The sequence below is a fragment of the Bufo gargarizans genome, chromosome 2 (genome assembly GCF_014858855.1).
Source record: "Bufo gargarizans isolate SCDJY-AF-19 chromosome 2, ASM1485885v1, whole genome shotgun sequence".
NCBI lineage: Eukaryota > Metazoa > Chordata > Amphibia > Anura > Bufonidae > Bufo > Bufo gargarizans.
In genome coordinates this window covers 721,609,154-721,633,539 of record NC_058081.1, presented here as the reverse complement: position 1 = coordinate 721,633,539, position 24,386 = coordinate 721,609,154, and the positions used below count along the sequence as shown (strand labels likewise).

General features: G+C 44.9%; 1 protein-coding gene across 1 annotated transcript in view; it reads left to right on the top strand.

Moving 5' to 3' along the window:
- Window positions 1–24,386, top strand: part of LOC122926363 — a 504,077-nt gene that overhangs the window by 331,518 nt on the left and 148,173 nt on the right. Inside the window, exon 10 of the mRNA XM_044277738.1 lies at window positions 17,181–17,558. Coding sequence (XP_044133673.1) covers window positions 17,181–17,558 — 378 coding nt within the window. The remainder of the gene's footprint in view (window positions 1–17,180; window positions 17,559–24,386) is intronic.

The following is a 24,386-nucleotide window of genomic DNA, read 5'->3' as shown; positions in this document are numbered from 1 at the left end:
AAAATTACTTGCTGGTTGAATAAAAGTAACTTTAAGTCAATATTTGCCAGGGGTATCAATAATTATGGGCAGCACTGTATATATTTAAAATAATAAAGATTTAATTTATAATATATGTGTGTGTTTATATATTTGGTGAATCATTATTTGCTGGCACACATATTAACCACATCAACCCCCCTAGCTGAAACACCCTTAATGACCAGGCCACTTTTTACAAATCTGCACTACACTACTTTCACCGTTTATTGCTCAGTCATGCAACTTACCACCCAAATGAATTTTACCTCCTTTTCTTCTCACGAACAGAGCTTTCATTCGGTGGTATTCTATTGCTGCTGACATTTTAAATTTTTTGGTTATTAATCGAAATTTAACGATTTTTTTGCAAAAAAATGACATTTTTCACTTTCAGCTGTAAAATTTTGCAAAAAACAACAACATCCATATATAATTTTTTTTCTAAATTTATTGTTCTACATGTCTTTGATAAAAAAAAAATGTTTGGGTAAAAAAAAAATGGTTTGGGTAAAAGTTATAGCGTTTACAAACTATGGTACAAAAATGAGAATTTCAGCTTTTTGAAGCAGCTCTGACTTTCTGAGCACCTGTCATGTTTCCTGAGGTTCTACAATGCCCAGACAGTACAAACACCCCACAAATGACCCCATTTCGGAAAGTAGACACCCTAAGGTATTCACTGATGGGCATAGTGAGTTCATAGAACTTTTTATTTTTTGTCACAAGTTAGCGGAAAATGATGATTTTTTTTATTTATTTTTTTCTTACAAAGTCTCATATTCCACTAACTTGTGACAAAAAAGAAAAACTTCCATGAACTCACTATGCCTATCACAAAATACCTTGGGGTGTCTTCTTTCCAAAATGGGGTCACTTGTGGGGTAGTTATACTGCCCTGGCATTTTAGGGGCCCAGATGCGTAAGAAGTAGTTTGAAATCAAAATCTGTAAAAAAGTGACCGGTGAAATCCGAGAGGTGCTCTTTGGAATGTGTGCCCCTTTGCCCACCTAGGCTGCAAAAAAGTGTCACACATCTGGTATTGCCGTACTCAGGAGAAGTTGGGGAATGTGTTTTGGGGTGTCATTTTACATATACCCATGCTGGGTGAGAGAAATATCTTGGCAAAAGACAACTTTTCCCATTTTTTTATACAAAGTTGGCATTTCACCAAGTTATTTATCTCACCCAGCACGGGTATATGTAAAATGATACCCCAAAACACATTCCCCAACTTCTCCTGAGTACGTCGATACCAGATGTGTTACACTTTTTTGCCGCCTAGGTGGGCAAATGGGCCCAAATTCCAAAGAGCACCTTTAGGATTTCACCGGCCATTTTTTACAGATTTTGATTTCAAACTACTTCGCACACATATGGGCCCCTAAAATGCCAGGGCAGTATAACTACCCCACAAGTGACCCCATTTTGGAAAGAAGACACCCCAAGGTATTCCGTGAGGGGCATGGCGAGTTCCTAGAATTTTTTATTTTTTTGTCACAAGTTAGTGGAATATGAGACTTTGTAAGAAAAAAAAAAATCATCATTTTCCGCTAACTTGTGACAAAAAAAATATATCAACTCGCCATGCCCCTCACGGAATACCTTGGAGTGTCTTCTTTCCAAAATTGGGTCAATTGTGGGGTAGTTATACTGCCCTGGCATTCTAGGGGCCCTAATGTGTGGTAAGTAGTTTGAAATCAAAATGTGTAAAAAATGACCTGTGAAATCCGAAAGGTGCTCTTTGGAATGTGTGCCCCTTTGCCCACCTAGGCGGCAAAAAAAGTGTCACACATGTGGTATCGCCGTACTCAGGAGAAGTTGGGGAATGTGTTTTGCGGTGTCATTTTACATATACCCATGCTGGGTGAGAGAAATATCTTGGCAAAAGACAGCTTTTCCCATTTTTTTATACAAAGTTGGCATTTGACCAAGATATTTATCTCACCCAGCATGGGTATATGTAAAATGACACCCCAAAACACATTCCCCAAGTACGGCGATACCACATGTATGACACTTTTTTGCAGCCTAGATGCGCAAAGCGGCCCAAATTCCTTTTAGGAGGGCATTTTTAGACATTTGGATCCCAGACTTCTTCTCACGCTTTTGGGCCCCTAAAATGCCAGGGCAGTATAAATACCCCACATGTGACCCCATTTTGGAAAGAAGACACCCCAAGGTATTCAATGAGGGGCATGGCTAGTTCATAGAATTTTTTTGGCACAAGTTAGCGGAAATTGATTTTTTTTTGTATTTTCTCACAAAGCCTCCCTTTTCGCTAACTTGGGACAAAAATTGTAATCTTTCATGGACTCAATATGCCCCTCATGGAATAACTTGGGGTGTCTTCTTTCCGAAATGGGGTCACATGTGGGGTATTTATACTGCCCTGGCATTTTAGGGGCCCTAAAGCGTGAGAAGAAGTCTGGAATATAAATGTCTAAAAAATTTTATGCATTTGGATTCCGTGAGGGGTATGGTGAGTTCATGTAAGATTTTATTTTTTGACACAAGTTAGTGGAATATGAGACTTTGTAAGAAAAAAAATAACAAAAAAAATAGCAAAACAATTTCTGCTAACTTGGGCCAAAAATTTGTCTAAATGGAGCCTTACGGGGGGGGGGGGGGGTGATCAATGACAGGGGGGTGATCACCCATATAGACTCCCTGATCACCCCCCTGTCATTGATCACCCCCCTGTCATTGATCACCCCCCTGTAAGGCTCCATTCAGACGTCCGTATGATTTTTACGGCTCCACGGATACATGGATCGGATCCGCAAAACACATATGGACGTCTGAATGGAGCCTTACAGGGGGGTGATCAATGACAGAGGGGTGATCACCCATATAGACTCCCAGATCACCCCCATCATTGATCACCCCTCTGTAAGGCTCCATTCAGACGTCCGTATGATTTTTACGGATCCACGGATACATGGATCGGATCCGCAAAACACATACGGACGTCTGAATGGAGCCTTACAGGGGGGTGATCAATGACAGAGGGGTGATCACCCATATAGACTCCCAGATCACCCCCGTCATTGATCACCCCTCTGTAAGGCTCCATTCAGACGTCCGTATGATTTTTACGGATCCACGGATACATGGATCGGATCCGCAAAACACATACGGACGTCTGAATGGAGCCTTACAGGGGGGTGATCAATGACAGAGGGGTGATCACCCATATAGACTCCCAGATCACCCCCGTCATTGATCACCCCTCTGTAAGGCTCCATTCAGACGTCCGTATGATTTTTACGGATCCACGGATACATGGATCGGATCCGCAAAACACATACGGACGTCTGAATGGAGCCTTACAGGGGGGTGATCAATGACAGGGGGTGATCAGGGAGTGTATATGTGGTGATCATCCCCCTGTCATTGATCGCCCCCCTGTAATGCTCCATTTAGACGTCCGTATGCGTTTTGCAGATCCGATACATGTATCCGTGGATCCTTAAAAATCATACAGACGTCTGAATGGAGCCTTACAGGGGGGTGATCAATGACAGGGGGGTGATCAGGGATCACCCCCCTGTCAGGCTCCATTCAGACGTCCATATGTGTTTTGCGGATCCGATCCATGTTATCAAAACAGCGTCTAATATACCTGTTAGGGGTTAAAAAAATCGTATCTCCAGCCTGCCAGCGAACGATCGCCGCTGGCAGGCTGGAGATCCACTCGCTTACCTTCCGATCCTGTTAACGCGCGTGCCTGTGTGCGCGCGTTCACAGGAAATCTCGGCTCGCGCGAGATGAAGCATATATGCGTGACTCTGCGCAGGGCTGCCACCTCCGGAACGCGAATCTGCGTTAGGCGGTCCGGAGGCGGTTAAGCTACTGGTGTTGTGTTAATATCAGTGTTTCTATAAGGGTTGTTCCACAATCCGTAGAGTCAGATATCAGGCTGCAGCGGGCCAGTGCAGATGTGGGAGATGGTAGCCTATAATAGAGTCCTGATCAAAAGTTTAAGACCACTTGAAAAATGTCAGAAAATCATATTTAGCATGGCTGGATCTTAACAAGGTTCCAGGTAGAGCTTCAACATGCAACAAGAAGAAATGGGAGTGAGACAAAACATTTTTTGAGCATTCAATTTAATGAAAACAATGAATAAACTGAAACCGGCTGTTTTTCAGCTGATCAAAAGTTTAGGACCACACCTCCCAAAAAAAAAAAAATAACCCCCTCCAAAACAGAAATACAACTTCCAAACATGAACTCAGTAATGAGTAGCTCCGCCGTTATTGTTTATCACTTCAAAGATTCGTTTCGGCATGCTTGATGCAAGCGTTTCCATGAGGTGAGTGGGAACATTTCTCCAAGTGGTGAAGACGGCCGTACGAAGGCCATCTACTGTCTGGAACTGTTGTCCATTTTTGTAAACTTCCCTTGCCATCAATCCCCAAAGGTTCTCTATAAAGAAAAGTCAATCCTGAGTCCCAACAAGGACAGGTACTTGCGCTGCTGGTCCCGATAAGGTGTGGTAGGTAGTTCACACTGAATGATCAAGGAATAATGGTTTTGGAACCGCGCTGCTCGAGGCTATGTAGTCCGTTTTGCTTCTCTCCTCTTCACCTAAAGGGGATCCAATCCTTCACAGACCGCCTCCTCTACAGGGTCAAGAAGATTTCGCAAGATAGTGAAGTACCCTCTATTACGTTGGTTTAAAAGGTTTTATTGTACTCACAAGAGTTTGCAGAAAACAGGCATAAAACACAAAAGAACCGTCACGTTCCTGCCCGACCCGGGTTTCGCTCGCTGGCTTCCTCAGGGGCGACAACTGCGCATGTCCGCAGTCAGGCCCTTTAAATAGTCCGGCCTCTTATATTACAAGTGCCGATATCGGCCCAAATCACATTCACATTTTCATACCTACTGTTACAAATCAAGCAAACTCAGTAAATAATAAAAACATCCTATATATTCAAAAAATTTTCTCTCTAATTGCAGCATTTTAAAACACCCTTTCCTTTTTCGGGTTACCGCTGTTATACAAAGGATCTCATTTATCTTATTCCAGACCTGCATCTTGCATATCACCTAAAAAAGCTCTTTCTCGTTCCGGATTATATAGTCAATATTCCAGTCTTCTAGGGTTACTCGATTTACACTTACTATTACATGCATATTTATCATTACATGCACATTTATCATTATACTTCCCGTTGCACCATTACACTTGCCGTTACATGTAGTCCCACCCTCCTATGCCCACGTCATTCAGGTGTTCTCAGCCCTCCTTCCTCACAATATCCGCGTCACCTAGCCTCGACGCCCGTCAGGTGGCCACGCCCCTTGACGTGCCTCAAAGGTCCTCAAGAAGGATGGCAGAGAACTCACCAAATGACGTCATAAGAAAGGATCGTTCATATTATGCAGGGTTTTAAGTCAAATTCAATATTCAGGCCCCCAGGCTGCAGGGTCCCCAGCTGGTAGATCCATTCTACTTCTTTTTTGTTGATCTGTGCCAGCGAGTCCCCCCCTCGCCAGTGCGGCTTGACAACTTCCACTCCGGCGAACTTCAAGCCTCGCGGATCTTTCCCATGCATAAGTTTGAAGTGAGCCGACACACTGTGAGTCATCAGTCCCTTCTTAATATTCCTTACATGTTCCTGAATCCTTATTTTTAATTTTCTCACTGTCCTGCCAACGTACTGGAGCTCACAAGGACACTCCAGCACGTATATGATCCCCTCATTTTCGCATGAACAGTTCCCTTTTATACGGAACTCTTCACCATTTTTTTTCGATATCATACAGTTGATGTTTTTTAAACGTCCTTTATTGTCCCGGTTTCTGCATCCAGTGCAGAAGCCGCACCATGTGAATTTTCCTCCATCTTTCCTCGGTTTTACATTTACTGGGGGGATAGCGCTATGAACAAGCTTTGTTTTGATGCTCGCCGCTTTTCTAAAGATAAAAGAGGGATTGTCGGGTATGACCTTACCTAACACTGGGTCGTTCTTTAGGACGCGCCAGTTCTTTTTCACCGCTTTTTTAATCTTATCAGCCATCGAACAGTACTTTGTCACAAAAGAGAATCTGTAGTCTTTTTCATTCTTTTTCCTTTTTGTGTCCTCCCTGTCTTGCTTACATTCATTTTCTTTCTTTTTTTCCTCCTCTACCGTTTTAATACATGTGTCCAAAACAGCTTCATCGTAACCCCTTTCTAAAAATCTATTTTCTAGCACCTTACACTGTGTCCTATAGTCTTCCACTACTGTGCAATTACGGGCCATCCTTTTAAACTGCCCTTTAGGTATGTTTTTGAGCCATGGCCCGTAGTGGCAGCTTTTCGTATCGATGTGTGAGTTCACATCAGTTTCTTTGAAGTACGAGCTAGTTTTAAATCGCCCCTCCTCTATCTGTATACACAAATCCAGAAAGTTAACAGATGTATTACTGACCTCCCCCACAAAACACAGGTTCCAGTTGTTAATATTTAGTCCCTGGATAAAGGTCTCAAGTCCCTCCCTCTCTCCTTCCCACACCAGGAGACAGTCATCTATATATCTTCTCCAGAAGGTAAGCTTACCCCCTTGGATATCTGCTCCTAGTGTGGGAAGGATAGTCTTCTCCTCCCATGCCCCCATAAAAATATTGGCGAAACTGGGGGAGAATTTCGCCCCCATCGCCGTACCAATGCACTGAACATAGTGGGAGTCCCTAAACCAGAAGTAATTGTAATCCAAACAGTATTCAAGACATTTCAAGATGAAATTCCCCTGCACATCTCCTATTTTAGGGTCATTCCTAATCCTGCTTTCCACCGCTTCTATGCCTAACCCCTTTGGGATAACGGTATACAGGGATGCCACATCAATTGTGGCCATCCATGTATTCATAGTGGGGGGAGTTAAATTCTTGATGAGGTGTATCACTGCCCCTGTATCCTTTAGGTGCGATGGGTTTTCCATCACATATCCCTGCAGAAAAAAATCGATATATTCCGTAATTCTACAGGTTAATGAATTGAGACCAGAAATTATTGGCCTCCCTGGGGGGTCAGTCATGCTCTTATGCACTTTTGGTAGATGATATATCACCGGCACTATTGGAAAAGGAACGGTAAGGTACTCATACTCTTGTTTGTTTAGTACTCCTTTCCTAAAACCCTCTTTTAATATTCCATCAAGAATCTGTTTATATTCAGAGGTGGGGTTCTTTTTTAACTTCTTATATGTTATTTCATCGGAAACCAATCTCGCCATTTCTGATTCATAGTTCTCTTTATTCATTACAACCACCCCCCCCCCCCCCTTTGTCAGCCGGCTTAACAATAATATCCGGGTTCCGCTCCAGATCTTTCAGGGCCTTTCTTTCATTGTAATTAAGATTATGTGACACCTTGCTAGTATCTATATTTTCCAGCTCTTTCAATAGGCCTGTCTTGAATGCCTCCACACACTCGTTATTCTGGTTTTTGGGAAAGAATTTGGATTTTTCTTTCATTTGTGTGTGGACAAAACCCTTTTCCTCCTCCACACATTTATTCTGCGGTGCTGGATTATTTATCCAATATTTGGCCATATTAATTTTCCTAATGTACTTATGAATATCCAGGAATGTCTCGAATTTATTTACTTTCTGGCTTGGTGCATACTTCAGACCTTTCCCAAGGACACTTATTTCTCCTTCTGTTAAAATGTGGCTACTCAAATTGAAAATCCCTCTCATATCTCCTTGCTCTTTTTGGTTTTTGGGCTTATTCTTCCCTTTTCCCCGTCTTCCTCTACAAGACTTCTTTTTAATGGTGTTCTCACAACCTGTTCTCTTATTTCCCCTTCCCTCTGCACTCCCTTTATACTCTGATGGGGAAAATTCTGTTCACCTTGCTGTTTTAACCTTGTTCTATCTATGTCTTGATTTTCTTTAATCTGATTCTCTCCACGGCCATTCCCCTCATAATATGTCCCTCTTCCATATTGATTCGTACCGTAATCATCCTGTGGTCTCCAATTTTTCTTTCCCTTATATCCACCCCCTTGATAAGGTGGTCTATATGGTTGTCTGTATTGATATCCTTCATATCCGTTGTTATGACCATAGTTTCTACTCTGCTGGCCTGTATGGTAATGCTGGTAAGTATGATTTTGAGGGTATGTATGTTCATTTCCTCTCCCAAAATTTGACTCATATCCATTTTCATTGTCTCTATTAGGCTGATATGCATATTCATAATTCCTATTGTAATACCCATGTTTATATTGCGGTATATACCCATTAGTTTGGTAATTTGGAGTGTAATTATTCCTATTATTAAAAACCTTTTGTTTTCCACCCCCATTTTCTGTTCTCCTAAAACCTTCAGTGTGGTATCCCGGTTTAGGATTACCACCACTGGGCTCATCCACCTGCTCCACATCCAACATAGTCTCCTCTGTATTTTTTTGTTTATTTTTCCATTTATACACTATATCATTTTTATAATCGTTATTAATCTTAGCATACTTTTTCTGCTTTTTGTTCCTTATTTCTTTTTCAGATTTAAGCACTGCTTCTTGGCATTGTTTGCTACATTTTTCATAAGTTTCCCTATTGCTGTTTTTTTCTGGATTGATCGCCTCTTGCAATTCATCAATCACTTGATTAATCTTTTTTAACTTATTTTTCCGAACAGAAATGATATATTGCATCACTTTCCATGCACATTCATTCAATACCTTTTCCCATCCCACTAAATCCTCCCCCTCCTCAGTTACCAAAGGGAGTTGCCATCTTAAACCCTCTGGGATCTTGCCTTCCATTAGGAGTCGCTCCAGGGAGGCAATATCCCAGCTGGTTCTTATTTCCCTAATGAATTCCTTTTCTAGTTTTGCAAACAATGTCCGCATATCATCACTCCCTTTCTCATTTCCAACAGGAATATCACAGAAGACATCAAAATCACATTTAAAGTTCGCTCTAAATTCAAAAATGTCCATGTTAGTAACAGGATTCGACGCACCTACAAACACAAGCAAATATAAAACAATATATACAAAATATATATAAAGAAAAGTCAATCCTGAGTCCCAACAAGGACAGGTACTTGCGCTGCTGGTCCCGATAAGGTGTGGTAGGTAGTTCACACTGAATGATCAAGGAATAATGGTTTTGGAACCGCGCTGCTCGAGGCTATGTAGTCCGTTTTGCCAGTGGATATAGCAGGGCACCCGCTTCTCTCCTCTTCACCTAAAGGGGATCCAATCCTTCACAGACCGCCTCCTCTACAGGGTCAAGAAGATTTCGCAAGATAGTGAAGTACCCTCTATTACGTACACTCTTTTATCTTTAGAAAAGCGGCGAGCATCAAAACAAAGCTTGTTCATAGCGCTATCCCCCCAGTAAATGTAAAACCGAGGAAAGATGGAGGAAAATTCACATGGTGCGGCTTCTGCACTGGATGCAGAAACCGGGACAATAAAGGACGTTTAAAAAACATCAACTGTATGATATCGAAAAAAAATGGTGAAGAGTTCCGTATAAAAGGGAACTGTTCATGCGAAAATGAGGGGATCATATACGTGCTGGAGTGTCCTTGTGAGCTCCAGTACGTTGGCAGGACAGTGAGAAAATTAAAAATAAGGATTCAGGAACATGTAAGGAATATTAAGAAGGGACTGATGACTCACAGTGTGTCGGCTCACTTCAAACTTATGCATGGGAAAGATCCGCGAGGCTTGAAGTTCGCCGGAGTGGAAGTTGTCAAGCCGCACTGGCGAGGGGGGGACTCGCTGGCACAGATCAACAAAAAAGAAGTAGAATGGATCTACCAGCTGGGGACCCTGCAGCCTGGGGGCCTGAATATTGAATTTGACTTAAAACCCTGCATAATATGAACGATCCTTTCTTATGACGTCATTTGGTGAGTTCTCTGCCATCCTTCTTGAGGACCTTTGAGGCACGTCAAGGGGCGTGGCCACCTGACGGGCGTCGAGGCTAGGTGACGCGGATATTGTGAGGAAGGAGGGCTGAGAACACCTGAATGACGTGGGCATAGGAGGGTGGGACTACATGTAACGGCAAGTGTAATGGTGCAACGGGAAGTATAATGATAAATGTGCATGTAATGATAAATATGCATGTAATAGTAAGTGTAAATCGAGTAACCCTAGAAGACTGGAATATTGACTATATAATCCGGAACGAGAAAGAGCTTTTTTAGGTGATATGCAAGATGCAGGTCTGGAATAAGATAAATGAGATCCTTTGTATAACAGCGGTAACCCGAAAAAGGAAAGGGTGTTTTAAAATGCTGCAATTAGAGAGAAAATTTTTTGAATATATAGGATGTTTTTATTATTTACTGAGTTTGCTTGATTTGTAACAGTAGGTATGAAAATGTGAATGTGATTTGGGCCGATATCGGCACTTGTAATATAAGAGGCCGGACTATTTAAAGGGCCTGACTGCGGACATGCGCAGTTGTCGCCCCTGAGGAAGCCAGCGAGCGAAACCCGGGTCGGGCAGGAACGTGACGGTTCTTTTGTGTTTTATGCCTGTTTTCTGCAAACTCTTGTGAGTACAATAAAACCTTTTAAACCAACGTAATAGAGGGTACTTCACTATCTTGCGAAATCTTCTTGACCCTGTAGAGGAGGCGGTCTGTGAAGGATTGGATCCCCTTTAGGTGAAGAGGAGAGAAGCGGGTGCCCTGCTATATCCACTGGCAAAACGGACTACATAGCCTCGAGCAGCGCGGTTCCAAAACCATTATTCCCAAAGGTTCTCAATTGGATTTAGATCAGCGGAACACGCAGGATGGGCCAAAAGAGTGATGTTATTCTTGTCCTGCGGGCTTTGTGTACTGTAGCGTTGTCCTGTTGAAAAACCCAGTCGTTACCACACAGACTAGGGCCCTCAGTCATGAGGAATGCTCTCTGCAACATCTGGACATAGCCAGCGGTCATTTGACACCCCTGCACTTCCTGAAGCTTCATTGTTCCACTGAAGGAAAAAGCACCCCAGACCATTATGGCGCCCCCTCCACTGTGGCGCGTAGTAAACATCTCAGGTGGGATCTGCTTGTCAGGCCAGTAACGTTGGAAACCATCAGGACCATCAAGGTTACATTTTTTGTCAACAGAGAATAAAACTTTCTTCCACCTTTCAATGTCCCATGTTTGGTGCTCTCTTGCAAAGTCCAAACGAGCAGTTCTGTGGCGTTCAAGGAGACGAGGTCTTTGAAGACGTTTTTTGTTTTTGAAGCCCTTCAGTCTCAGATGCCGTCTGATGGTTATGGGGCTGCAGTCAGCACCAGTGAGGGCCTTAATTTGGGTCGAGGATCGTACAGTGCCTTGACGGACAGCCAATTGGATCCTCTGGCTCAGTGCTGATGAATTTATTTTGGGTCTTCCACTTGACTTTTTTGTTCCATAACCCTCAGGATCATTTAAGAAATTCCAAATGACTGTCTTACTGCGTCCCACCTCAGCAGAGATGGCGCACTGTGAGAGACCCTGCTTATGCAGTTCAACAACCCGACCACGTTCAAAAAGGGAGAGTTTTTTTGCCTTTGCCATCACAACGTGTGACTACCTGACAGAAAATGACAATGAATCCACATCTTTGCACAGGTTTGGCCTTTTAAAGGCATGTGGTCCTAAACTTTTGATCAGATGAAAAACAGCCTGTTTCAGTTTATTTGTTGTTTTCATTAAATCGAATGCTCAAAAAATGTTTTGTCTCACTCCCATTTCTTCTTGTTGGATGTTGAAGCTCTACTTGGAACCTTGTTAAGATTCAGCCATGCTAAATATGATTATTTGCCATTTTTTAAGTGGTCTTAAACTTTTGATCAGGATTGTATTGCAGGTGGTAGACAGCAGAGAAAGGAGAGGAGGAGTCAGTTCAGAAGGCCACCAGGTCAGGTGCTATATGATGGAGTAGACTGCTTCTGGCTACAAGTGGAGTTCTAAAGGATATAGGAAAACTCCAGATTGCTGCTTTACCCTGATTGACAAGCCTCAGTCAACTTGGCCCTTACCAGGTCAAGAGGTTGTCTCTTGGGACTTGATGTGTCAGGGTGACCCTGCTGGATCAATCTCCAGGGATGGTAGTTTTCAGGAAGACCACAGTGAAGCCATGATTCTGGTCAGCTGTACAACTGAGGCAATGGCTTCACTCAGCACACAGAGCTCCAATCTGCAGGCAGCAGGAAACCAGAAATTACACTCCTTAACCACCTCCGGACCGCCTAACGCAGATTCGCGTTCCGGAGGTGGCAGCCCTGCGCACAGTCACGCATATATGCGTCATCTCGCGAGACGCGAGATTTCCTGTGAACGCGCTCACACAGGCGCGCGCACTCACAGGAATGGAAGGTAAGCGAGTGGATCTCCAGCCTGCCAGCGGCGATCGCTCGCTGGCAGGCTGGAGATCCGAATTTTTTAACCCCTAACAGGTATATTAGACGCTGTTTTCATAACAGCGTCTAATATACCTCCTACCTGGTCCTCTGGTGGTCCCTTTTGTTAGGATCGACCACCAGAGGACTCAGGTAGGTCAGTACAGTCGCACCAAACACCACACTACACTACACCCCCCCCCGTCACTTATTAACCCATTATAAACCCCTGATCACCCATAATCACCCCATATAAACTCCCTGATCACCACCCTGTCATTGATCACCGCCCTGTCATTGATCACCCCCCTGTCAGGCTCCGTTCAGACGTCCGTATGATTTTTACGGATCCACGGATACATGGATCGGATCCGCAAAACGCATAGGGAGGTCTAAATGGAGCCTTACAGGGGGGTGATCAATGACAGGCGGGTGATCACCCATATACACTCCCTGATCACCCCCTGTCATTGATCACCCCCCTGTCATTGATCACCCCCCTGTAAGGCTCCATTCAGACGTCCGCATGATTTTTACGGATCCATGGATACATGGATCGGATCCGCAAAACACATGCGGACGTCTGAATGGAGCCTTACAGGGGGTGATCAATGACAGAGGGTGATCAGGGTGATCACCCCCCTGTCACTGATCACCCCCCCTGTAAGGCTCCATTCAGACATCCGCATGATTTTTACGGATCCATGGATACATGGATCGGATCCGCAAAACACATGCGGACGTCTGAATGGAGCCTTACAGGGGGTGATCAATGACAGGGGGTGATCAGGGTGATCAGGGTGATCACCCCCCTGTCACTGATCCCCCCCCCTGTAAGGCTCCATTCAGACGTCCGCATGTGTTTTGTGGATTCGATCCATGTATCCATGGATCCGTGAAAAATCATGCGGATGTCTGAATGGAGCCTTACAGGGGGGGTGATCAGTGACAGGGGGGTGATCACCCTGATCACCCTGATCACCCCCTGTCATTGATAACCCCCCTGTAAGGCTCCATTCAGACGTCCGCATGTGTTTTGCGGATCCGATCCATGGATCCGTAAAAATTATACGGACGTCTGAATGGAGCCTTACCAGGGGGGTCATCAATGACAGGGGGGTGATCCGGGAGTCTATATGGGTGATTACCCCCCTGTCATTGATCACCCCCCCTGTCATTGATCACCCCCCTGTCATTGATCACCCCCCCCCTGTAAGGCTCCATTCAGACATTTTTTTTGGCACAAGTTAGCGGAAATTTTTTGTTTGGTTTTGTTTTTGTTTTTTCTTACAAAGTCTCATATTCCACTAACTTGTGTCAAAAAATAAAATCTCCCATGAACTCACCATACCCCTCACGGAATCCAAATGCGTAAACATTTTCAGACATTTATATTCCAGACTTCTTCTCACGCTTTAGGGCCCCTAAAAAGCCAGGGCAGTATAAATACCCCACATGTGACCCCATTTCGGAAAGAAGACACCCCAAGGTATTCGCTGAGGGGCATATTGAGTCCATGAAAGATTGAAATTTTTGTCCTAAGTTAGCGGAAAGTGAGACTTTGTGAGAAAAAAACCAAAAAAATCAATTTCCGCTAACTTATGCAAAAAATAAAAAATTTCTAGGAACTCGCCAGGCCCCTCATTGAATACCTTGGGGTGTCTTCTTTCCAAAGTGGGGTCACATGTGGGGTATTTATACTGCCCTGGCTTTTTAGGGGCCCGAAAGTGTGAGAAGAAGTCTGGGATCCAAATGTCTAAAAATGCCCTCCTAAAAGGAATTTGGGCCCCTTTGCGCATCTAGGCTGCAAAAAAGTGTCACACATCTGGTATCACCGTACTCAGGAGAAGTTGGGGAATGTGTTTTGGGGTAGTCATTTTACATATACCCATGCTGGGTGAGAAAAATATCTTGGTCAAATGCCAACTTTGTATAAAAAAATAGGAAAAGTTGTCTTTTGCCAAGATATTTCTCTCACCCAGCATGGGTATATGTAAAATGGACACCCCAAAACACATTCCCCAACTTCTCCTGAGTACGGCGATACCAGATGTGTCACACTTTTTTGCTGCCAAGGTGGGCAAAGGGGCACATATTCCAAAGTGCACCTTTCAGATTTTGCAGGCCATTTTTTACACATTTTGATTGCAAGGTACTTCTCACACATTTGGGCCCCTAAATTGCCAGGGCAGTATAACTACGCCACAAGTGACCCCATTTTGGAAAGAAGACACCCCAAGGTATTCCGTGAGGGGCATGGCGAGTTCCTAGAATTTTTTATTTTTTGTCGCAAGTTAGTGGAATATGAGACTTTGTAAGGAAAAAAGAGAAAAAAAAAAAATCATCATTTTCCGCTAACTTGTGACAAAAAATAAAAAGTTCTATGAACTCACTATGCCCATCAACGAATACCTTAGGGTGTCTTCTTTCCGAAATGGGGTCATTTGTGGGGGTTTTCTACTGTTTGGGCATTGTAGAACCTCAGGAATCATGACAGGTGCTCAGAAAGTCAGAGTTTCAAAAAGCGGAAATTCACATTTTTGTACCATAGTTTGTAAATGCTATAACTTTTACCCAAACCATTTTTTTTTGCCCAAACATTTTTTTTTATCAAGGACATGTAGAACAATAAATTTGGCGAAAAATTTATATATGAATGTCGTTTTTTTGGCAAAATTTTACAGCTGAAAGTGAAAAATGTCATTTTTTTGCAAAAAAATCGTTACATTTTGATTAATAACAAAAAAAGTAAAAATGTCAGCAGCAATAAAATACCACCAAATGAAAGCTCCATTAGTGAGAAGAAAAGGAGGTAAAATTCATTTGGGTGGTAAGTTGCATGACCGAGCGATAAACGGTGAAAGGAGTGTAGTGCCGAAGTGTAAAAAGTGCTCTGGTCATGAAGGGGGTTTTACCTAGCGGGGCTGAAGTGGTTAAAATGTTCAAGAGGTTTCCTCTGAAAGCACCCGTGGCATTGTAATTAAGGCTACTTTCACAGCCTGTCAGATCCGTCCTTCCTCTAGTGAACGTGTGCCACCGGACTGCCGCTCCGTGCCCATTGACTATAATGGGGGCAGGTGCAGAGTTCTGGCGGAGGCAGGTAAGCCCACGACGAGAGGCTGCCGGAATAAATGTTGAACATGTCGTAGTTTTATTCCGGCAGCCTCTCGCCGTGCGCTGCCATGCCTCTGCCAGAACTCCACCCCGCCCCCATTATAGTCAATGGGGACGGAGCGGCAGTCTGGGGGCAAACAGCCCGCTGGAGGTCCGTGCTGCTAGTGAGAAAGTAGCCTAAGCGGTGATACATGCTTGACTGAACATAGTTATATAGTATGTAAGGCCGAAAAAAGACATTTGTCCATCCAGTTTGGCCTGTTATCCTGCAAGTTGATCCAGAAGACAGCAGTTCACATCTCTTCAAAGCTTCTGTTAGGGTAGGTGCACATGGAGGATTTTGTTGACGACACAATCCTCTGCGTGTCCCACATCAGAAATCGCTGCACTGTGCCATAGCTTCTTCTCTGAGTTCTCAACGTTTAGCTCCATTGAATGGAGCCAAATCACGAATGGGCTCCCGATCCGGCTTAGCTTGGGGTCCACACAGTAACCGCACTAAGAATAGACCTGTCCCGTATATTCTTGGTGTTTTCTTAAAAATGATGCGGTAGAAACCTTGGGCCCTTGAACTGCGGCAATACCTCCTATTCAGACCAATTGGAGGCGGTTTTAGAGCAGATTTGGCCTTCGGCACCAAGTTCATGCTGAAACCTGTTACCAAAATCTTTTATCTAAAGCTACGCTTACTCTGGGGAGGTGAAGCATTCATAGTGTTGAGCAAATCGAAGTTAACAGAATTTCAGGAAAAATGTGATTCGCTGCAAAGCCAAATTTCATCATGCTTCGTAGTAACATACTTGCCTCATCAATTTGGACATGAAGAGACTTTCACAGACATCTTGATTGCAGAAACCGCATGAAATTTTGCTCGGGGTGACGTATGATGTCACCACGCCTGGCCAGCGGGATGACATCATCACGTCACCAGGTGAGATTTTGCCCGGTGTCTTCAATTAAGAAGGCCGCAATGCCAGCAAATGAATAAGGGGAGTATTTTTTTTAACCCCTGATTAACCCCTGAAAGGCCTAAATTGTAGCCTCAGATGCCGCAATCAGCGATGAACGCGGCATATAGTGTTCAATGGGGGGGGGGGGCAGCGCAATTGCCGTTCCCCATTATTGCATCTGCTACATACAAACAGGGGTGCACCTAGTCTTTCTGCTGCCTGAGGTGAAAACTGAAACAGCGCCACCCCCAATGCCAATTTATTAACCTAACCTCTTTGCCACAATGAAAGCGCTCATTGCCCATGGCCCTTCCGCTGCCCCCCTCTTGCCCCCATCTTGTGCTGTCTGAGGTGATTGCCTCACCTGGCCTCATTGGTGGTGCGCCCCTGCATACAACGAAATGCGCTTCGTGACAAATTACTTTGTGATTAATCAAATTTCTTAGTGAAATTCGTTGAAGCAACAAAATCAAATTTTTCATAACTTCACTCATCTCTAGTTATCATCCCCCAGGGGCAAAAAGAAATAAGACTTCTCTCCAAGAGGGCAGCCACGTTACACCACGTTATACCCCTTGGTATGAATGTTCCAATACATATAGACATGTACTATAGTTAGTGAGATTAGGCTGAGCTTTAATAAGGAAAGAAATAGATAAGAATTACAAATGAGAGAAGCTCAAGATTTCTGTGGATTATTTGATGCATGTAATATCTGATATGTAATAATCCCACCCTTTAACCTTCTGCAGGTCTCACACCTCAGGTCGTACATATTCCATACTATTCTATCACAGTGGCTTCCAGTGTCGAGGTACAGGAGGGTCTCTGTGTCACGATTCCTTGTAATTTCACTGCTGACAGTAGAAATACATTCAGTGATTCATTTGGTTACTGGATGCGGATGCCTCAACAACCAGAATATGTCGTAGCCACTAATGATAAATCCAGTGTCGCGCAAAAGACAAACTTCAATTTGATGGGCAATCCAGATTCCGGAGACTGCACCCTGACCATAACTGATGCCAGTAGAGAAGATGAGGGGGTATATTATTTCATATTTCAAGAAAGTAAAGACAGTGAAGTGAAATATAGTTATTACAAAGTGACCACCGCTATTAAAGTTACTGGTAAGTGTGAGCGAATGTGTGATATCACTAGATATCGCTGTGATGTAGAGGTGACTACACCCTGACCATAACTGATGCCGGGAGAGAAGATGAGGGGGTACATTACTTTAGATTTCTGGAAGACGAAAACAGTGAAGTGAAATATTGTTATCATGGAGAAATGTCCACCTCTGCTACCGTGACTGGTGAGCGAATGTGATGTCATCAGATACCGCTGTGATGTAGATGTGCACGAGGCTACAACTTATACAATAAGGAACACCTCCTGAAGCTTTACATGCTTCTATACTCCCTTCTACTGAGACAGCCACCATCATCATGAGCAGCTTAAATACCCCATTTGTGTTAGGTGCTTACGGTAGTACAGTGAAGAGCCCTGGAATGCAGGGAAAGAAATGCAGTCGGTTGTGGTGTGCCGAAACCGAGGATGAGGTAGGCCTAAGAAAGAAGAGGGCCCACCCAAGGAAAAGACATAAAAGAAATGAGTTGTAAATGAGTGAAGTGGTGGGAGGGACAAAGCTCAGACCTCAGACGGTGCAGGAGCCAGGTAAGGGGGGTGCCCTAAATAGGCTGGAGGCGGACCTCAGCCCCTCCCACAAATCCAGGCAAATGCCTTAATACTTGTGTTAGGTGCTTACGGTAGTACAGTGAAGAGCCCTGGAATGCAGGGAAAGAAATGCAGTCGGTTGTGGTGTGCCGAAACCGAGGATGAGGTAGGCCTAAGAAAGAAGAGGGCAAAAATGGAAATAAACCAGTTTATTTGTAGCCAATAAATACATGAATAGCTCAACCCGTCATGCTTTGGAAATTGGTGGTGTGGGCCGTGGAGGAGCAGTGCGCACAGGCTGGGGTCCTAAGGCCTGCGAAGTGGCGGCAGAATATAATCGTGTCGATCCTCGCCCAGTTGGAGCGGACTCCGTACTGGGAGAAAGCCCCCGCCACTTTTGCCGAAAAAGACCTGTGATAGTCATAGAATGCTGACCCTCCGTATTTGTTGCCCAAGTCCACTAGTTTGTGCATGTAGAGGTCGAATTCCTCCCTTCTGTTGGGGTAGACGGCACAGATGACCTCTCTATAGATTCCGAAAGCCAAAACGAATTCGGGAATGGTCAATTTCCTATTGAGCCGGGCATCCCTGGACTTGACCACAACTGAAACCTCGTCATAGGCATAAGTCGTGTTCTCGACCACATCCTGGGAGGCAATCAGAAGGGAGGCCAGGTTTACATCCTTACCTTCCAGGATGTCCCGTTTTAAGTGTTCTGGTATCATATGCGCCGGGTTGACTTCCTGGTCCTCCATGCTAACGGACGGCGTGATCACCGGTAACCCAGCTGGTGCCGGTGATGCCACCGGTGGCGGACCTGCCAAGGAAAGGGTCGTGGTGACCGATTCTAGCCTCTCCAACCTGGCATTGACTGTCGACATGGATGTCATCAGAGAGGCCAGCATGGCATGGATGGCCCCGGTGCCAGACTGGCTGGGTCCTTCCCCTGCATCCCTATTATCGGCTGATGCACGCAGCAGCCGGAACAGTTCCGCTTTCCTTGCCGTGGCGGGGAAGGGAACATGCCGTTTCCTCAACTCCGCCGTGATGCGCGGAATTGTCCAGGACCGGATGGATGCTGGACTGGCCAGATCGTCTCCCAGGGTAGCAGTGACGGATCTAGCAGGGGTGCCAGGCAGGGAGAAGTTTTCTAACCCATCCAGAGACATACTAAAAATAGAAGAGTTGGTTAGCTTGAGGACACACGGGATCGTGCTGGCAGGCTAGCTAGGCCATACGGTGAAAAATTACACTTGCATGGTGACAGATGAGGCCCTGCTAATTTGCCAAGCGGCTTGAGAGGCTCTACCTATGATTTGGCGCGAGGGGTTGATGAGGCCACTTGTGGTAGTGGCAGGAGCGTTGGCCTCTCGGTGACTGTAAGACAGGACTAGGGGAAGGGAGTGACAGGTGAGGCCCTCTCTATGCAACACGCGAGGCGGCTTACTAACAAGGTGGCGCGTTGGGCGGTTGCCTCTGTACGTTTGAGGCGGAGTGTCGGCCTCGCGGGAAAACTAACTGCTGGCGAAGCCAAGAAGGGGGTAGCCTAGTGGGATAATGGTGCCCCTAAAGCCAGCACGCTGACCCTAACGGGACCATCCGAAATGTAAGGAAGACTTGTTAATGAGCAGGTGAACGTACCTGGTAGTAAGAAAAAATTCTCCGGATACACGGTAGTGCAAAATACAATACGGGTTGACCGCCTGAAAAAGGGGGAGGGTAGACATGAAATGGTGTGATGAAATGAGAAATGTATGGTACATATGCATGACCCGGAGGATCATGACGGTTGTTGATGAAATTACAGTTTGTGCCTTTTTTTTTGCAACCAGTAGATCTCTCTTCCCCCCCCCCTCTATTTTTTTTTAAATTATTATTAGAAACCAGTAGATCTCTCTTCCCCCCCCCCTTTATTTATTTTCTTTTCCTTTTTCTTTATTAGCAACCAGTAGATCTCTCATCCCCCCCCTTTTTTTTTTTTTTTTTTGTGGGGCTGCTGGGGTGATGTATGACTTCAGGGGACTTTAGTGGGGCGTGCTGGAAGCCCCCCCTGCAGCCTGCGCAGGAGGGGCCTGCTGTGTGTCCGGCGCCCCCGGAGCTCCGCCGATCAGCCGAGCGGGACCGCCCGACGGCGGCCCCCCCGCATCAGATGCGGCGCGAACGGCCGCCGGGACACCGCGTATGCGCCGATGAATCGCCGCGCATGCGCAGTACCCCGGCCGCGCATGCGCAGACCAGGCACCAGGACGCGGCCGGGCGCCATCGGCCGCGCGGCAGGATGAGCGGCAGAACAGGCAGGAGGCGGTGGGGAGGGGATGCTTGTGGCAGCGGTATGCCCAGTGAGACGGACATGAATGGAGGGCGTGCCGGGTGCACCGCCACTGGCACCTGTGGCCGTGCACATGAACATGAGGAGGGGGGGGGAACATGTGGATGATGTGGGGTGATATGAATTGACCCAGCAATGGGGAATGAGCCCGGAACCACCAGGGTGCTGACCGGAGTGTTGGTACTGTGGGAAGATGCCAGAATGAGACATGAGAGAAATGCAATGCCGGTGATTGATGCGAGAAGCCGTGACATTGGTGCCGCGTGTATGAGATGAACAACCAGAAATGGGGGATTAACCCAGGAACCATTGGCCGCCTGCTGCAGAGCTGTTGACCGGAATGGTGGTACGGTTGTGAACAAATTGTGCATGAACAGGCGTGACAGAAATGAATACTGGTGACTTGTATGAAAAATCTGTGACTTTGGTGCGCGTTTGATGAAATGAAATGAACCGATACAGGGGCAACAGTGAGGCCCCGGCTGTACCGTATGAATGACTCACAGTTTAACGGGCAAACGCGACCCACAGTGAACCGAGTGAAGCTGGGAAAAGAACAGCAATGCTCCAAATCCAGAAACAGACGGCGACGAAAAGCTCTCAGAAATTCAGCGGCTCGCAGGTAACTCTCCAGAAACTCCACAAGCGACTTCCTCTCTCAAAGCTCAGACCTCAGACGGTGCAGGAGCCAGGTAAGGGGGGTGCCCTAAATAGGCTGGAGGCGGACTTCAGCCCCTCCCACAAATCCAGGCAAATGCCTTAATACATGTCATTCAGCCCCATTACCATGATTCTCCTCGGCCGCTCACTCTTGAATCTCCTTATACCTTTGGCATCTGCCACGTGCACATGACCACCTTTTCTAGCTCTCTTTCTATTGGCCTCCCTCAGTCCTGGAACCCCCCCCCCCCCCTTCCTTCTATAAATATGGTATATCTAATGTTATTGTCATATTATTATCACATAATGTCATTTATTTACAGTATAGCCGCTTGATAGTTTTTTTTGAATCACAGTTGAACAGAGTCCAGTAGAATTTATGTTAGTTCAGTCAAATTTCATAAATGGATTTTCATGAACTTTTTAGGAATAAAATATAGCCACTGGATAGAGTTCAATATAATAATGGCTGGTGCTATGGAAAAAATTTACATGGGAGATACTCCCACCAGTAATGATCACATCATTTCTACCACTGCTCCCACCACTCGAGCTTGCCCTAGGTCTGGCACTGCATTTGAGCCTGCACCAACAGGGTCCACTGCTGCAACATGTAGCAACTGAGATTAGGCAAACTAGTCTGCGTTAAACAGAATTTTTCTAATATCATTTTAAAAATTAAATTCCCCCAGAAAAATGTACAATTGGACATAGTCTGCGGCAAAAATATACAGTCTGCTGCCAGTAATCCTAGAAAGATAAAACTCTTTTTTGTATAAGGGTATAACTGTAAAAAAATGTAATAGATCCAGCACTTTGGAATTTAAAATAAAATGAAATTTTTAATTACAGGAATAAAAAAACTCCATTGTGTCCCTGTGGGGGGTGGCACGTTTCGCGCAGGGCTTGATGAAGAGCAATCTGCATGAAATCCGTCCCCCGACGACACTTTGAGAATTTATTTTTTATTTATTTAAATATTACATTTTATTTTAAATTCCAAGGTGCTGGATCTATTGAAAATTTGTTACTAAAGTCTCTCATGACCCTAGATCTGGGAGAGTCATCCGTGCTGCCTTTTTCTTCATATTACGGCAGTGTCTGGATTACACAAATTTAGGGTGAGCTATGCAAAAAAATATATTTTGGTTTTCCTTATAACTGTAAAAGATTTGCCACAGGTTTTTGGAAACAAAAAGGCACAATTGAGCAATGTCTGCAGCAAAATATCTGATGCCAGTTACGCTAGGAATACACTTATTTGTACACTTATTAGATGTAGAAAATTTGCAACAGGTTTTTAAAAAAAAAGGTGCAAAGCCACAATAAAGGCAGTAAAATATACAGTATGCCGCCTGTAATGGGGGAAAGTACAATTATTACCCGTAGAAGTGTTGCAACAGGTTTTTGAGTGAAAACAGACTAGGCTTTATTTATGTCCCAAAAACTGGACCAAACTGCACCAAATTGCATATCGGTAAGTCAAGTGCTTCCAAAGGTTTTAGTCTGAGTTTCAGCTCTCTGGGACCTTCCATTTTTTCAGCATTTTGGGGACACTGCGGATATCACTGTTATGGGTGCACTGTGGATGTGTCACCGCCAGACATCTGAGAAGCTCTGACAGACGTTCTTCAGAACCTCCTGCTTGAGGTTCTTTTGTTTTGCTTTTGTTTTGTCATCTCGTTTTCCTCTCTCAGCTGTCATCTAGTTGCACTGATTGCATCCCTTTAAATCCCCTCCCATACTGCATCACTTTGCGGTTTATACAACTTCCTGGAGTGTGTACATGCTGGATGCTACAACTGATACTTCTACAGATAAGTCTGTTCATTAATTTGCGTTTTCCTGTTTGCTTGATCCTAGGTGACCCTGACTCCCTCCATATTAAGTGTAGGGAGCCAGTGGTTGTGTCCCCTCACTATTATAGGGTGTTCAGGTGTCATACAGTCGAGGCACGAGGGCATGCAATTTTCTATCATAGAGATCTTTGCATTAGCTGAGAAGTTTCAGGACTTAAATAGGGGTCACCCTTTTGTTCCTTAGTTTCGGATCAAGCCAGTCGGATCCTTATTTGTAACTTCTTGTTTTCTGTTATACCATCCGTGACATTATAAACCGCCAAAACCGTCTTAAGCATGAATCCGGTTTCAACCCTGATTGACCGCATGCAGGGTCTTTCACTGGAGGTAGCAGATCTCCAGAAAACTGTCTCTCAGTTTGAGGTGACCGTTTCTGCTTGTGCTCATGGAGTTTGTTCTGAGCCTAAAATCTCGCTTCCAGATACGTTCTCCGGGGGTAGTGAGAATTTTGTTCGTTTTAGAGAGGCTTGCAAACTCCATTTTCGCCTACTTCCCCATTCCTCTGGTGATGAAGTGCGGAGGGTGGGGATCATCATCTTGCTGCTCAGGGATAACGCTCAGTCTTGGGCCTTTTTGCTGCCGGTGGGGGCATGGCCCCTCCGTTCAGTGGATGAATTTTTTTTAGCCCTGGGTCAGATATATGATGATCCGGATCGTATTGCTCTGGCTGAGTCTAGACTAGGTCTTTTATGCCAGGGTAAACAGTCCGCAGAGATACACTGTTCAGAATTTCGAGATGGGCAGATGATACTGGTTGGAATGATGCTGCACTCCGAAGTCAATTTTGCCATGGTCTTTCAGAGGGATTGAAAGATGCATTTGCCTTTCATGAGAGACCTACCTCCTTGGACTCTGCCATGTCTCGGGCCGTTCCTATTGACAGGCGTCTTAGAGAGACAGGAGAGATCACTCCTTCCTGTCATACTCAGTCCAAGGACAGTGCGGCCGGTCTAATTCAGTGCGCAGGGGTCTCACTCTCTCTCAATCCCCTCTGAGCAGGAGCCCATGCAGCTGGGTTTGCTTGCCTCTGACAATAGAAGATTCAGCTCTCAGAGGAGGGTTTGTTTCTGTTGTGGAGGTATAAATCATTTGGCAAATGTTTGTCCCTCTAGGAGATTCAGGCAGTTTTTTGAGAGTAATAAAGAAACAAAACAAAAAAAATCCTCTAAAATGTTTCATCTGTTACTATTGGCAAGGTTGATGCGGAAATTGAAGGTTTTCCGTTTGCTTGTAGTTCCCATTTTTCCTACCTTCCAGGGTGGCGCTAGAGAGCAAGAACATTTTTTGTGGGATTTTTATAGATAGTGGAGCAGCTGTCAATCTCATTGATAATCAGTTTGCTATAAGACATGGTTTCCAGGTATGCACTTTGGGAAAGGATATACCTGTTTTTGCTATCGATTCCGCTCCACTTTCTCAGAAATTGTTTAAGG